This window comes from Helianthus annuus, chromosome 6 (genome assembly GCF_002127325.2).
Source record: "Helianthus annuus cultivar XRQ/B chromosome 6, HanXRQr2.0-SUNRISE, whole genome shotgun sequence".
Lineage (NCBI taxonomy): Eukaryota > Viridiplantae > Streptophyta > Magnoliopsida > Asterales > Asteraceae > Helianthus > Helianthus annuus.
Window position 1 is genome coordinate 75,451,238 of NC_035438.2, and position 15,995 is coordinate 75,467,232.

At 37.8% G+C, this 15,995-nt stretch overlaps 1 protein-coding gene across 2 annotated transcripts; it reads left to right on the plus strand.

Annotated features, from left to right (window-relative positions):
• The first annotated feature begins 9,397 nt into the window (after positions 1-9,397).
• On the plus strand, positions 9,398-15,821 carry LOC110865749 (probable cyclic nucleotide-gated ion channel 5). 2 transcript variants are annotated; one of them, XM_022115067.2, is made up of 8 exons: positions 9,398-9,548; positions 10,320-10,374; positions 10,498-11,077; positions 12,416-12,628; positions 13,145-13,446; positions 14,156-14,267; positions 14,348-14,584; positions 14,962-15,821. In XM_022115067.2, exons 2-8 carry the CDS (start codon positions 10,346-10,348, stop codon positions 15,652-15,654), a joined length of 2,166 nt encoding a protein of 721 aa, XP_021970759.1. In that variant the 5' UTR covers positions 9,398-9,548; positions 10,320-10,345; the 3' UTR covers positions 15,655-15,821. The 2 variants fall into 2 exon arrangements, with proteins under 2 accessions (XP_021970759.1, XP_021970760.1); XM_022115068.2 differs by having other exon boundaries at positions 9,400-9,565.
• Positions 15,822-15,995: the final 174 nt, after the last annotated feature.

Below are 15,995 nucleotides of genomic sequence, written 5' to 3' on the forward strand. Positions count from 1 at the left end.
TCAACGGAGTTGTTCCAGAAATCGATGTCAAGTGAACGAAGCGTAGTGATACTATCACCAATGTGATCAAGTTTACGGGGTTCAATAAAAGAGGAATTTCGAGCGGTAGAATTTCAAATGAACGTTCACAATATGCAAATCAATTTTTGAGACAATAGAATTCACTACCAACGGAAACTTGCGTTGGTTGTTGTATAAATGAAACTCGAATTACACAAACTCAAATAAATAGGATCATAAAAATGATTTATCAACTCTCGAACTATTAAATGGATAAAATCAACGTGTTGCAAGGATACACCGAAACGAAATACAAACAAACCGGGTGTATCATCGCCTTAATACATAGTTGCACTAAGACTATTTGAGTGATTAGTCAAACAAAGAGTGTATATAGTTTTGCATGGAACAATCGATCACGATTAGCACAAGCAACAAGTTTACACTGACGCCACAAGGTATCATAATGAATGAAATAATTCAACAATAGCGGTGACCGAACAAGCATCACCGTGTTTTGCATGAAATGCTCGATCATGATTAGCCCAAGCTACAAATTCATTCCGACACCACAAGGCGTCGTAGTGATTGAAACAATTCAATAATAGCGGTGTAAAAAAAAATTACCGCGTTTTGAAATCGAATGCAAGGTTCAACGATGTGAATCTGAATGTTTGTTCCAAACAAATCTTATAAGATTTCCAACTCAAAGTGAAACAAATAAATAATGTTTTCCGATCGAATATGAAGAAGCAATGAATATCACAATATGTTTGATCGATGCTGAAAGAACCGTTAGGAGGTACACCGGGATATGACATAAATTTGTGTACCATTGTCTTAACACACAGTTGTATTAAGACTGAGTTAACATGATAAATCAACAAAATGGATTTAATATCAATAAACAAATAAATAAATAATTAAATCCGTACATGGTGTGAGCAACGAGATTAGCGCAAGCTTCAAATTTGTGAGAACGTCACCACAAGGTGTTCGTGATCAAGGAAACGATTCAATGAAGTCAAAGACCAAACAACCATGTTATGGTTCAAAGCAAATGAAGTGTTTGTTGGGATTATTTCGAATATGATGGCCTCAATCCATCATATGGAACCCTGAATTGAATGTATATTACGAACAAGTTCAAACAATTGAACTTGATTTAAACACAGTCCAACAATGGATGCATGTATCAACCAGAAGATTTTGAAATGGTTACAACGAAAACCATGTATGTGGCTTGAAAAGAAGGGAGTTTCAACGAGTTTCGTTGACTCGATATCAAAGAGTCAACATTATGCAATAATGTGGTTTATCTAGGTCACAATGCAAGGAGTGAGGATAGCGAAATAATATTTGAACTTGATAAAGCAACAATTTCAAGCGAAGCCACATGCGTAACGAACAATGCATGCGTACCATATGAATTTATCAAGAAATTAAGAAATTGAGCGTTCGCTATCATGAAGGAAAATCTTCGTCATGCAATGACCATTAGGGGGAGTAGAAATGCAAAAATCTACTCACTATATGCAAGAAGTCGAAATTTTAACAAAAGAAATGTAAGGACTTTACCTGGAATTCCGAACATAGCGTAATCTCCATTAATGAGGGAGGGGGAGTGCGAAGAAATGTGACTTCTTATGCAGTGCCCATAGTTGTGAGTCTCATTAGACTAAACACCCACTGTAATGAAATCTTGTTTGAGCATAACTTAGCGAGATTCGAGCCGTTTGCAGGATCACGTGGTAAAGTGTCGTATTTCGGTTGGTAGTTCTCTTGCTGACGGGGTTAGTATCGTTGTTGTCGTGTCCATTTGTGTTTTCCCCAAGGCCTCGCCTCGAGAGTCGTGTGTGATGTACTTTGACGTCCGCTGACGTGTAGTTTAGGTTTCATGTAAACTTGTGAACTAGCGTTTCGTTCCGCGTAGGTGTTACCTGCTCGGGTAAGCAAGATAGCATAGACGACATAATATAATGGCGTTTTGCCCGAATTGTTAGTCACCGTTTACACGTGAGGACCCTTAATGAATTTCGACATAAGTTTCTCTTCAAGAGTGATCCCAAAGGTCCTATATGCGTGTTATCAAAACCCTCCAGGTTTTGCTTAATGTGTGTAATCGTTTCGTGTATCGTGTATCAACTCAACACTTGTGTATGTTTTAAAATCAAAACAATTGACTCATTGTTCTTGGCAACGGTTGGAACCCATATTCGAGTCTTAGGCGTTCTGTATGTGTTCAAGGTCTTAAAAACCTAAGTCCCCAGAGGAAAGTGAGGTTAAAGCCTAGGTATCTCTACAGAAACCTAATTCGCTGGAACCTATAGCTCTGATACCAATCTGTCACACCCCGAAAAATCAGAGTTGGCGTGACTGGACCGATATCTTCATTGCACAGCGGAAGCAAATAAGCTAAGACTTCTAGAAAATGAACGCCGCTAAGTACTCGAATTCCCATGGGTTCTCCTATTCCAACCATTCCATAGTTTTGAAAATGCAACCTGAGAAAGAACATGCGAAAAAAGTCAACATAAAGTTGAGCGAGTTCATAGTTTGTTTTGAAAAGATTTAAAATAAATCTTTTTGGTAACCGGTTTAAAAGTTGTTGAGAAAATATAGAAAAATCATTTTCTCGGCATGATATATAAAAGTTGTGAGTCTAGCCCACGAGAGTCTTTGTAAGCAGGACTAACACGTCCTCTTATTTGTACATAAGTTGAAAGCGTTGTCCAGGTTTGTAAATACATGTATTATGAGTTTGCGTCAAATGAATATTAAAAACATTTGAAAGTTTTAGTGTTGTAAGTTGGTATGTAAAGCGTCTATGAACATGTTGATCATTAATGTTTCGCGAGGACATTAATATATGCGACGACATAGGAGGTACTCAACCCGCGTAGGCAATTTTTAGTGTCGAATAACCTCGACTGGGACACAACAGCACTCTAAGTGGTCACCCATGGACCGTGAGTGGGGCTCGCCCGTACCCATTAGATCTAACCTTTGTTCCTTGGTCCTCAAAAGGATTAATGGCACCTCAGTTACAGCCTATGCTCACATGATCTAAGAGTTCATTCCATAACTTAATCATACCTAAGTTTGACATGCATTTCCCCCCGAAAGTTGTAAATCAAAACGTTGAAAAAAAAAGGGGAACATGAACTCACTGAGTTGTCTCGTTTTTCATACGCAGGCCAACCCAGTCCCGTTGTTGTAACTAGGACCTTCCCATCACTAGTTATGAAAATCATGCACGTTTGCGAAAAATACGCGTTTGTTTTGTAAAACCGGTATGCTTCGTATAAACCTTTCGTAAACCATTCAAGTTCGTTGAAAATCATTTGCAACATGGTTTATAAATATGTGTTTTCGTTCATCGAAATATTGTTTGCTTTTGCAAAAAAAACTTGCATGTCTTTCCACCCCCGAAAACATTTATAAAAATGTAAAACCGTAAAAAGTGGGGGTTATGAACTCACCTTGATATTCCTGTGCAAAGCTAGCTTAATGTGATTCCGTAGTGTCGTTCCGAGAATGTGAAGTAGCTAGCGTGCAACTATGACATTCCTACGAATGAATACTTATAAGTTTTCTAATTTAAACGTAGCTAAACCATGTGTCCGAGCTCTACCGAGTCGTTAATAAAACGACTCTACGAAGGTGTTGTTAGTTTACCTTAAAATAACCGATCGATGGTTATTTGATCCCGTTTATATTCGGATAAATCTAAGTCTCGAAAACGACTTAGTTTTCGAATGGTTTAGAACATGTATATATTTATATATGTAGATTTAAATATACTTACGGCGTCGTGTTAGTTGTTGCGATTAGAAATACGTAGAGGGATAGCGGTAAGTCTCGTTGAAGTCTTCGTAAAATGAGAATAAATAAATAAATATATATATGGTACGACAATCTATCGTTGACGCTTGGAATAAATATAAAACATTATATTTATTTAATAAAATTACACAAAGTATGGACGGTGAAATAAATATACACAATTATATTTATATTAAATAATCTGCGAATAATAGTCATTCGAAATAAATATAAACATTATATTTATTGTATAAAAAGTGTTCGGAAATCTTGACATTCGAAATAAATATAAACATTATATTCATTTGTAAAAGCGTTCGAAAGTATTGATGTTCGCAATAAGTATATACCTTATATCTGTTTGCAAAAGTGTCCGGGAGTATTGATATTCGAAATAAATACATACATTATATTTATTTTAAATGAGCATCGGGTTTCATTAGCTTATAACGTCGTCAAAATAAAGATATCTTTATATTCTTTATATTTATTTTATAACAAAACTCGGATCTGGTCAAGTGTCGTTTTTAAACTATAAATATGTTTTGTAATTCGGGGTTTTAACAAGCAACGGACAGAGTTTCCTCTCTTTTTGGACGCTCCCGACAATCAAAGTGTCGATATTTTAAATCAAAACTCAACAACTTTCAACGACAGTTCAATAATATAATCAATCTATATAAAATTTTTGTCGAGTATAGTAAATGTAAACTAATTTATAAACGAAACGGTTCGAGCTCGGTCGCGTATAGATTTAAAAAAAATCTATAACTATGTAATCGAAAGTTTCGCGTCGTGTAAATGTTACCGGGTCGCGTGAGTTGACCGAGCTTTGACTGCTGACCACGTTTGACCATCCTTTGACCTGAGCCCGTTCGACCGAATCTGAACCGGAATCGAAGCCCGAGTGTTGACCGAACCGAAATCTGATTTTGACCACAACTTTTGACTTGTTGACCCGTTGTGAAACCCGAACCGCGTCTGACCCGAGTTGACTTCCTTTGACCGCCTTTGACTGAGTTGACTCGGTTTGACCGAGTCAAACCGAGTTGAACCAAACCAAATATGACTTTTGCGGACTGAACCTGAATATTCACAACACCACCACTGTCGCACACCACCGTCTTCATCATCTCATCGGTTATCACTCAGCAACGTCATCATCATCATCGGACAATAATAAAAAAAAAACGAACACCAGTCGTTATGTTGTTACTCGGAGGTGAACGGAAAGAAAGAAAAAAAAATATAACAATTAAAATAAATAAAAGAACTCACTGGAGTTCTTGTCGGGTGGAGATGGATGCCTGGCGTCGCCCTTCATCGCAAGAACCACCATCTCCGTCGTCATCATCACGCCGCCACAAACCCACCGGAATCTCCCACCGTTTCATCGTCACATCATCACTATCACCGACAGCAGCGGCACCTCATCAATGCAGACGCCTCTTTCTCTCCCTCGGTTCCCCTCTCTTTCACTCGCTTCCCTGATGTCGCGCCGCTGTGCGCCACCCTCCTCCGACCTCCGATCTCCGATTCTCTCTCCCCGAGTCACACCCTAACCGGGTGTGTGATTTAGCAGGTTTAATCGGAGAGGAAGGGGGTGTCTTGTCGGTTAACCAAGCCACCGAACCACCGGCAGCCGGCCGGCCTTCTGTCGAGGGGGACGGGTGACCGAGAGGGGTGTTTGGGCTTGTGGAAGGGTGTGTAATTGAGAGATTGAGAGTAGATCAAGGGTTTGTTGTTTTTTTTTTTTTCTTTGAAGATCATGTTGCAGACAATGAGTTGAGAGGGAAAGTAGGATATAGCGGCTGACAACAAATGAAAATTAGGGTGATCTCTAGTCTTAAATAGGTAGGGTTTGTTTAGTGGGTTTTGGGCTTGGGCCCAAGGCCCACAAGCCCAATATCACGTGTTTTAAGTGGCCCGCCAGTTCCTACGAACCCGTTTCCGCACCCGGATTTTCTAAAAATTGTCGTAAATTATTGTTTTAAAATCAAAGGACGTAAAATAGTGTCGGTAGTCGCGGTGACGCGTTCGTTTGTCGCTTACGGTGTAATTAGCGTAAAATCGCGTCATTGTCGTTTTAATCCGTTTTTGATCCGGTTTCGACTATGGTTAATAAAATTTAAAGACGACGCTAAATATATCAATATATATTAATATCGAGACGAAATTCTGATCTGGTGTTTCCGTTTCGCCGTTGATTGTCGATGTGTTTCTGTTTCCGCGTTTTTCGTTCACGTTTGCGCTTTGTGACGAACGGAGGCGCGATAAGTTCACAAAATTAAATTCATAAGTATAAAATATTCATAGAAAATCTGTACTTGTCAGCGTGGTCAGTATTTTGTTCGGTTTCAGTTCGTTATTGCTTAACGATCAATAGTTTTCTCGAAAATCACCGTACGCGCACTGTAGAGTCATATAAGCGTTCCTAGGCATTCCACGAGCCTAATTAAGTTAATACGTGTCTTAAACACTATTTATCATCACCTTAAACATTCGCTAATTGCGAAATTAGAGGCCGTTAATTACCGGTTGTCACATTTTGGCCCTGGCGGGGCGCGACGGCCCCCTTTGATTCCGTCGAGGGGCGCGGGAGACCCCTGATCAGGCCCTATAAATTGGACGATCAAGCATACATTCCATATCGGTCACAATTCTAATTTCTCTCTCAATCTCTGATAGCTAAAATAATTCCCGGGCATTATACCCCCTAATTAGCGAAGCTCTGCCTCGTTGTTAGTATTTTAACCCCCGGTTACGTATTAGATACGCTGCCCGATTGATCCAGTGCTCCCTAATGGCTGTCGAGCTTCTGCCCGACGTAGTCGTTGGAGTTCTGTCTCGGGGAGGGTATAACTAATGTAAATTGGGTTATTATGCTAACACGTGTGCATTGTTTAATTAATAGATTATAACCAGGAAGTCACAAAGGAAAGACCTAAAATAGCAATGTGAGTAATCTCCTTTTTGCAAACTGTTTTTACAAAACCTCAAATAATTATCATTACATTAAACAGTGATTGAGTATTTGTATTCTACAATTATCGTCGGTATGTTAGGGTTTTGTATACAAAATTTGTTACTATATTGTGAGTAGTAACATGACCACAAGTCGGGTTGACAGTACGGTGGGTGGTAATTAAAGTAGATGGAAACAAATGTAATTGCGCGACCGCCCTCAATGCTGTAGACTGATAAAACCTGTTTTGATTAAATTGGGATTCACTCACCAGTATTTCCTGCTGATAAAATGTTTTAAACACGTGTTTCAGGTAACTTAGTGTGAAGCCAATAAAAGCCTGCTGGAGAGCACTGAAGGCTTAGAAAAGTGGCAATAAAAGTTACCTAATTAAAAAGGAGAATTGTTTTCAATAATTGGGGTTATTCCCTATAAATGTATCAAAATAAAAATCGGGTTTTGTCCCACTTATAAATGTATTATCAGAGAAACTGGGGTTTTATCCCATTATTTTATTTTAAACATTTTTGGTGTTTAACTATGATAAAATATTTTCTAACTACGGTCCTGATGAAACTTTCCGCTGCCAAATTAATAAACACCGATACCATCAGACTGGCTCGCGGCTCCCACTCCCATGGAAGGGATCGGGGGTTGTGACAAGTGTTCTTCCTACGCATTACTTTTTATTGCAATGGGCCTTGGTATGGTGCTTAAGGAATCGGATCGAATCGGGCGGGTTTTCTTGTGGGGAGGATCAGATGAGAAGACGAGACTTAATTTGGTGGCATGGCAAAACGTTATAAGTGTCTCGGTTCGGAGGTTGGATGGGTCAGGGATTTACTCAGTATGACTTGAAGTAGATAATTATGTAGTGCGTAGAGTATGACTTAAAGTAAATAATTATGTAGTGCGTAGATAAATATATAGTGAATAAAAAATACTCAGATCCAATAAGAGAAAAAAAATAGTTACGTAAGTGTCTTGTACATAAGAGAAAAAAAATAGTTACGTAAATGTCTTGTATATCAAAATTAAAACGATATATATGTAGTGCGTAGAGTATGACTTAAAGTAAATAATTATGTAGTGCATAGATAAATATATAATGAATAAAAAATACTCAGATCCAATAAGAGAAAAAAAATAGTTACGTAAGTGTCTTGTACACCAAGCTTGAAAATACTCAGATCCAATAAGAGAAAAAAATAGTTACGTAAATGTCTTGTATATCAAAATTAAAACGATATATATTAACAAATGCATTATACAATTAGTTAGTTAGTTACATGACAACTACTTGTAAGATCTAACTAATATTCAACTACCTCTAAGACCGTGGGGTGTGGGTTGGGGCGGCGATGCCAAGCACTGCTGGCTAGACCACACCTGGCTAGCGTTGGCAATGGCGTGAGGATTGAGCCTAGCGTAGGGTGGGGGAAGGTGACATGGCTGGCTTTAGTTGGCTGGTCCAATATAGCCGTTGTCAAACGGCTACTTTAATTAATTTTTTTACATATTTAACCAATATAAATACCCACCGATTTTTAACATTTTTTTACCACTTCTCTACTTCTTCTACCATATCTCTTTATTTTTTATAAAATCAACCCACAACATCTTACAATGCATCCTTTTAACCGAAGCTACGACTCAAACAACCCCTTTGGATACCAAGAAAACCCGAATCATAGCTCGCCACCAAACCGTCCACCACCAAACCCGACCCAAATACCCCTTACACGCGGCCATCCACAACAACCGCCACACTGTTTAATTTGGATGATTTTGATGATTCTCCTTCCCGCCCACCCGATAGAGACACGTCAAAAAACGGATTCAAAGAATGAGATCGGGTTTGGCCTCGGGTAAAGGATTGTACACCGACTAGTTGGAAGATCTTGGGACGAAAATTGATACATTTAATTTCCTCTAACAACAAAGGATCGAGATGAGGAAAAATATCCAAGCGTCGTACGATAAAAATATCTCTAAAAGAAAAACGCGAAGATATGAAATTTCTCGTCATGCCCGTCGACCACCTTACCGGCCCACAATTGGCAATGACGTTCGAAATGAAAGAAGAAATCATGAAAAAATATAACATGGAGAAATCATGACGTTTTTAATTTTTTTTTTAATTTTATGTAGCCTTTTTTTAAATTTTATGTAGTTTTTTTTTTTAATTTTATTTGTAGTTTTTAAATTATATATGTAATCTTCTCTTCTAATTTAATTAGTGTTATATTTTAATTACATGAAATTTAAAATAGTTTAAACAAATAAAAAAATCCACATTGCTGTCCACGCCAGCCGAAGTCACATCACACCACACCCCTTATTTTTAAATATTACCTTGTGGATTCTACATTCGCTATGTATCATCGAGCAATGCCCTTAACCCAAACTCCTCCATACCCATAGTCTAAAGATTCAACCCTAACCAAATATATCATTCACCAAACATTTTGACCGTGACCAACATGATAAAAAGTCAATAATCCCATACCACGTCGATATACAAATAGTCAAACAAAAAGGACCATTTCCAACCTTTTAACAAACTTCAAGCCCCCCTTACACAAACTTCTTAAATTATATTTTAATCCCAAAAGAAACATCTTTGACCATTTCTCTCCTACTTTCGTTCGACAATTTCGTCCCTTTGTTAAGAAAGAAAGCTGTCTTCATAATTATCTCCGAATTTCACTCTTCCCGATGATGTTTTAATTTGATGAACCTTGCTTCTTTGTTCACTGTAAGCCAAGTGTTCAGGTTCCTTTATATGTTTTTTATATTTTTTTTTTGTTTTAATTATATATATTTGTGCTTGTGATTGATGTTGATTGTATTTGACTTTGATAATTCGAGTTGGGTAGGTGAGTTTTTGGTTTTTCTGGTTCAATTTTGTTGTTTGTGAAGTTAATTTTCATGAATTTGTTGATATTTAATGCGAATTATAAAGTTTTGATCAAAAACCAATGATGAATTTGTTTAGGTTTTTTTTTTCTTTTTCTTTTTCTTTTTCTTAACTAGTTCATGTATTTGATTAAAAAGAGGGGATTGAAGTTGGGGGAGTTGGGTTTGTGAGGAGTTTTGAAAATTAAAATTAGTGAGAATTGTGAAAATATGATTTTTATGAGAAAAATAGTTGAAGGTGTTTGATTTACAAAGGGGAATGGATCTTTATAATCATTTTGTGGTTATATATTTAATAGGTTTAATAATCATTATCATACTTCCTTTAGTCCCTTGAAGGCTAGTTGAGCGTTACAAGCTGCGTTTTACCTGGTTCCATTGGTTAGCAGGGTGTTGATGGGCCTTGGGATTTTACCGGGGACGAGTTCCCGTGCTGTGCCCCTGAATTTCTTCTCGTCCATTTTTGTAACTCGTGTATAAACTGATATTGCCGCTTATCATTAAACTACTTGTATCAAGTAACATTTTTACTTTTGAGAGGTTTAAGTGCTCCCTTATGATATATGTCCGTCTTTCTGTTCATTAATCGTATCTTGTTTGTTGGTGGCAGCTCGGATTTCTGTGTTAGACTGCGATATGTTTGGCCAGAAAGACAAGTTTGTGAGGTAAACAATTCATAACTTTCATATTAAACCAGTATTCTTCTAATTTATCTATTTTTATATCTTGAAACAATAATTATTATTTTTTTTATATATTTGGAGTAACACCCATTGTTTCATTTGAAGGTTGGATGATTTGGATTCAAGATTATCATCACCCTCTTCTTCAGTTGCTATAAACAAATGTGGATTCGACGGATTAACCCGTCCAAGACACGCAACCGCTATTCCCACAAGGTCGTTCAAAAACGGAATCCGAAAAGGATCGGAAGGACTTAAATCAATCGGTCGATCACTCGGATTCGGGGTTTCTCATGCGGTTTTCCCTGAAGATCTAAAAGTTTCCGAGAAAAAGATCTTAGACCCTCAAAATAAATTCCTTCTTACATGGAACCGATTCTTTGTTCTCTCGTGTATTCTCGCTGTATCCATTGATCCGTTGTTTTTCTATCTCCCGGTTTTCGATAAAACGAAAACTTGCCTTGGTATAGATCGAAAGCTGGCCATTATTGCTACAACGTTGAGAACTATTGTTGATGCGTTTTATCTCTTTCACATGGCTCTTGAGTTCAGAACCGCTTATATAGCTCCATCGTCGCGTGTGTTTGGACGTGGTGAACTCGTTATAGATCCCGGACAAATAGCAAAGAGATACTTGCGTTGGTATTTCATCATCGATTTTCTTTCTGTGCTCCCCCTGCCGCAGGTCTGATAACTAATTTCTCGTAAGCTTTTCAATACTTTAGAGCATATTGCACAGTCATCATGATGACATGGCAACTGTTGTGTCCTTAAATTTGACTAGGGCTGTAATCGGGCCAAGTTGAGCTCGAACATAAACGAGCCAGCTCGGCAGGGCTGTTCATGAGCCGAGCCGAGCTAGGGCAAGCTCGGGCTCGGCTCGATTATAAGTCGAGCTGGCTCAGCTCGACTCGGATTTGAAACCGAGCTGAAAATCTAAGCTCAGGCTCGGCTTGGTTTTAAACCGAGCTGGCTCGGCTCGGCTCGGCTTGGTTTTGCTCGATTTTAAAAAGAAAAATTTACATACCTCTCGAAATTCAGTATTCTAAAATATTATTCAATACTTCAAAAGAACATATTGAAAATAAGTTCAACCTAATATATTAAAAGCCAAAATCACGTTCAACAATGCAAAATAAGTTTTATATTTCAAGGAAATACAATATTAGTTCATTAGCATGGAAATCAACCTTCAAATATGTCATAGATATCAAATTACAAGCATAAATACATGTAAATAATAATCACTTTTTTGTAATATATTATATGTATATAAAAATTAAATATATATTATAAGTAAAATAATTCAAGCTAAGCCGAGCCGAGCTACCAAGCGAGCCAAACCGAGCCAATTTGGCTCGTTACGAGCCGAGCCGAGCTAGGCTCACTTTCTAACCGAGCCGTGCCGGCTCGGCTCACTTTCAAACAGAGCCATATTGAGTGAGCTTTTTCCGAGCTAAATCCGAGCCGCGAGCTTTTTGGACAGCCCTGCCTCAAACCGTATATTTTATCGAGCTGAAAAGTCTAGCTCGAGGTCGGCACGACAAATGTTCGAGCTGGCTTATTATTATTTTTTACAAATATTGATAACATAAAAAAATACACATAGATCTATATGTATTATTTTTATTTTTCTAATATTTTAAAGACCGAAAGGAATAGTAAAAGTTATTTTAATTTATAATTTTTGTTTATTTTCCCATAGTTTTATTTGTTATTGATTAATTAAACTTAGAATATTAACACTTCAACCCCGTCCCCCATATTTTTTATTTTGATACATTTAAAATCAAGATTAATCTATATAAAATACTATAATTCAAGCCGGCTCGTGCTCGGCTCGTTTACAACCGAACGACCGAGCTTTTTTCAAACTTTTTTTGAGCGAGCTGCGAGCTTTTTGAACACCCATAAATTTGACCATGTTGACTTTCTTTTTTTTTATTAAAGGTGACGTGGCAGCTGATGTGTCCTTAAATTATGTGTTAATATGGATGTTTAACGTTATTTTATATCTGTGCAGATTGTTATCTGGAGATATATGCGGAGGTCTACGGGTTCAGACGTACTGGCTACAAAGGAAGCCTTACTTTATATCGTGTTGATTCAATATATCCCCAGATTTGCCCGAATCGTGCCTTTGACTTCAGAACTGAAAAGGACCGCTGGTGTACTTGCTGAAACTGCGTGGGCCGGGGCTGCTTATTATTTGTTGCTCTACATGCTTGCCAGTCATGTAAGCTACTATTTAAGTTGGTTGTTTATGTTAACAAGGTGAGCGGGCTGAGTAATGAATTTAGATTGAACGGGGCCACTTTTAAATATATGTCAAAATGGTTTGGGTTCGGTTGACTGGATAACCTTTTTTGTCCACTTATTAGTATATGGATGATCGCTTTTGGTCCCTAGATTTTTAAAAGTACATGGATGGTCCCTGTGGTTTAGTCCCCAGCCAACAAATCTAAAGGTTTCGGGAGGTCCAAGTTAGGGACTAAATGCGTTACAAAGGGTAAACCACAGGGACCAACCATGTACTTATAGCAAAATTTGGGGACTAAATACGTTACAAAGTGTAAACCACCAGGACCATTTGTGTACTTTTGGAAAGCTAGGGACCAAATCCAAAATTTTGGAAAACCACGGGGACTATCCGTGTACTTTACTCTTATTTTTATTTGACCCCTTTCAGATAATGTACTGAATATATATATTTATTTATAATTATTAAGTTTCCATGATTTTCTTTTTGCAGATAGTTGGGGCCTTCTGGTATTTGTTGTCTGTAGAGCGTAACGATACATGCTGGAAGAAAGCTTGTGAACACAAGAATATTAATTCAGATTTATTGTATTGCGGAAATGAGCACATGCAAGGTTATAGCGACTGGATCAGTAACAGTACCAATGTTTTAAACGAGGCTTGCTCTCCAGACGGCGATAAACCGCCATTTGATTTTGGAATTTTCACACAGGCTTTGTCATCGGGCATTGTGTTCTCCACACAATTCGTTCAAAAGTACTGCTACTGCTTGTGGTGGGGCCTGCAAAATTTGAGGTAAGTTGAGTTTCCTAATATCTCAAGTGGCAAAATGGGCGCCAGGTGGACCAGGCGGATTGGGTCATGGGTAACTGGGGTGAGGAAAAAACCGAACCACACAAAAAACTGGAAAAAACCGAACCGAAATATACGGTTCGATTACGATTTTTATGGAAACCCAAATAACCGAATAACCTAAAAAATCATTTTCTAATGTTTGTTATATATTGATTTAGGAATTATTAAATTTATTATTGAATGTTAAGTATTTATATAAAAACATTATCATGTTTATTTATCTCTGAAATGATTTATCCATTGCCTACAAGAAATAACAAAATATAACATAAAAATAATGATTTTTGAAGTATTTTAATAAAAACTTTGGAGAAACATAAGGATAGATTTATGTGAACAATATTAATTTAAAAAAGTTATATATAATAACTTAAATGTAAAATCTAAGAAGATTCTTAAATCTTGGATTATACTTTTTATTTTTGAATCTTACGTAATTTTGTTCCAAAAACCAGAAAAACCGAACCGTTGCTAAACCGAAACTGAACGGTTTTCTAAAACCGAAAACCGAACATTTCAGTTTTACCATAAAATCTAACCGTGCACACCCCTAGGTAACTCTTGGTACGGGTTAAAATCAGTCTGGTTGGATTGGATTGACCCGAAACACTTATTATCAAAACTAATATGATTTTTGTTTTTCTGTCAGTACTTTAGGACAGGGGCTCGAAACCAGCACTTATCCTGGAGAGACTATATTTTCAATCGCGCTAGCCATATCGGGGCTCATTCTATTTGCTCTGTTGATTGGCAACATGCAGGTACTGTCTCCGTCAATTTCTATACTTTAACCAGTGTTATCGTTTCATGTGATTTTGACTGATATTTGGATGGTTGGCAGACCTACCTTCAATCTCTTACCATCCGGCTTGAAGAGATGAGAGTTAAGAGGCGCGACTCAGAGCAGTGGATGCATCATCGGTTACTTCCCGAGGATCTTCAGGAGCGCGTTAGACGCTACGATCAGTATAAGTGGTTAGAAACTCGAGGTGTCGATGAGGAGAATTTGGTTCACTCTCTACCTAAGGATCTCAGACGGGACATCAAGCGTCATCTTTGTCTTGCTTTGGTCAAAAGGGTAATTTTACGCAAGTATATCATATTTCTTTCCTATTGAAGAAGCCTACATGTCTTGACAATCAAATCCTTGAATTTTGACTTTTCAAAGTCAACGGATGGAGTCAAATAAGTTTTTCATAATTTGAGCCGATTTTTTATGTACCCCTAATACTACGCAATAAAAAAAAATTAATATCAAATATTCCTATTCAAACACTTAAAATTTCGCATTTACCCATTTTATTAAACATGATTTGTAATATGACCATTATGCCCTTCTCCTTTTTCTTACACTTCAAACTCTTAACTACCTAAATCCATACATAGAGAAGGGTCTTCATGTCAAACAAAAATATGTATATTTGATATTATGATTTTTTTTAAATTTCGTTGCAGGTTCCTCTGTTTGAGAACATGGATGAACGGTTGCTAGACGCCATTTGCGAACGGCTAAAACCGTGTTTATACACAGACAGCAGCTACATTGTTCGCGAAGGAGATCCAGTTGATGAAATGCTTTTCATCATACGCGGCCGTCTCGAGAGTGTGACCACCGATGGCGGCAGAAGCGGGTTTTTCAATCGTAGTTTGTTAAAAGAAGGAGATTTCTGCGGCGAGGAGCTTCTGACGTGGGCCCTCGATCCCAAATCGGGCGCTAATCTTCCATCATCCACAAGAACCGTGAAGGCGTTAAGAGAAGTGGAAGCATTTGCTCTACCAGCCGACGAGCTTAAATTCGTCGCCAGTCAGTTCCGACGACTTCACAGTCGGCAGGTACAGCACACTTTCCGGTTTTATTCGCAGCAGTGGCGGACGTGGGCGGCGTGTTTCATTCAGGCGGCATGGCGGAGATATTCCAAGAGGAAGATACTGGAGCAGCGGCGGAAGGAGGAGGAAGAGGAGGCGGCACGCAACAGTAGTGCTAGCGGTGGAGGTCCTTCTTACAGCCTCGGGGCGACCTTTTTGGCTTCGAAGTTTGCGGCTAACGCGCTTCGTGGGGTCCAACGCAACCGGAACCTGAGGACTGCTAGGGAATTGATGAAATTGCAAAAGCCTCCGGAGCCTGATTTCACTGCTGATGGTGATTAGTTTTTGTGTATTGTTTGTGCTTATAAGAAGACACTGGGTATAGACCTTATAAAATACTGAATGTGGTTTGATGAGAGGATTTGAAATTGTAACATAGTTGCTGTAAAGATGATTGTAAACAATATTATTATTGTTATTATTATTAATTGTTATTGTTTATATTGTTATTGTAGTTGTTATAATTATTATGTTTGTTAATATTATTTAAAAATTAAATCATAAATATACCATTACATAAGACCCAACCCAACCCACTTGTGTTGAAAGAGAAAGACTCTCATTTTAGATGCTTAATCAAAATATTCATTTTCATTTACAGCTCGAATTACATACATACATAG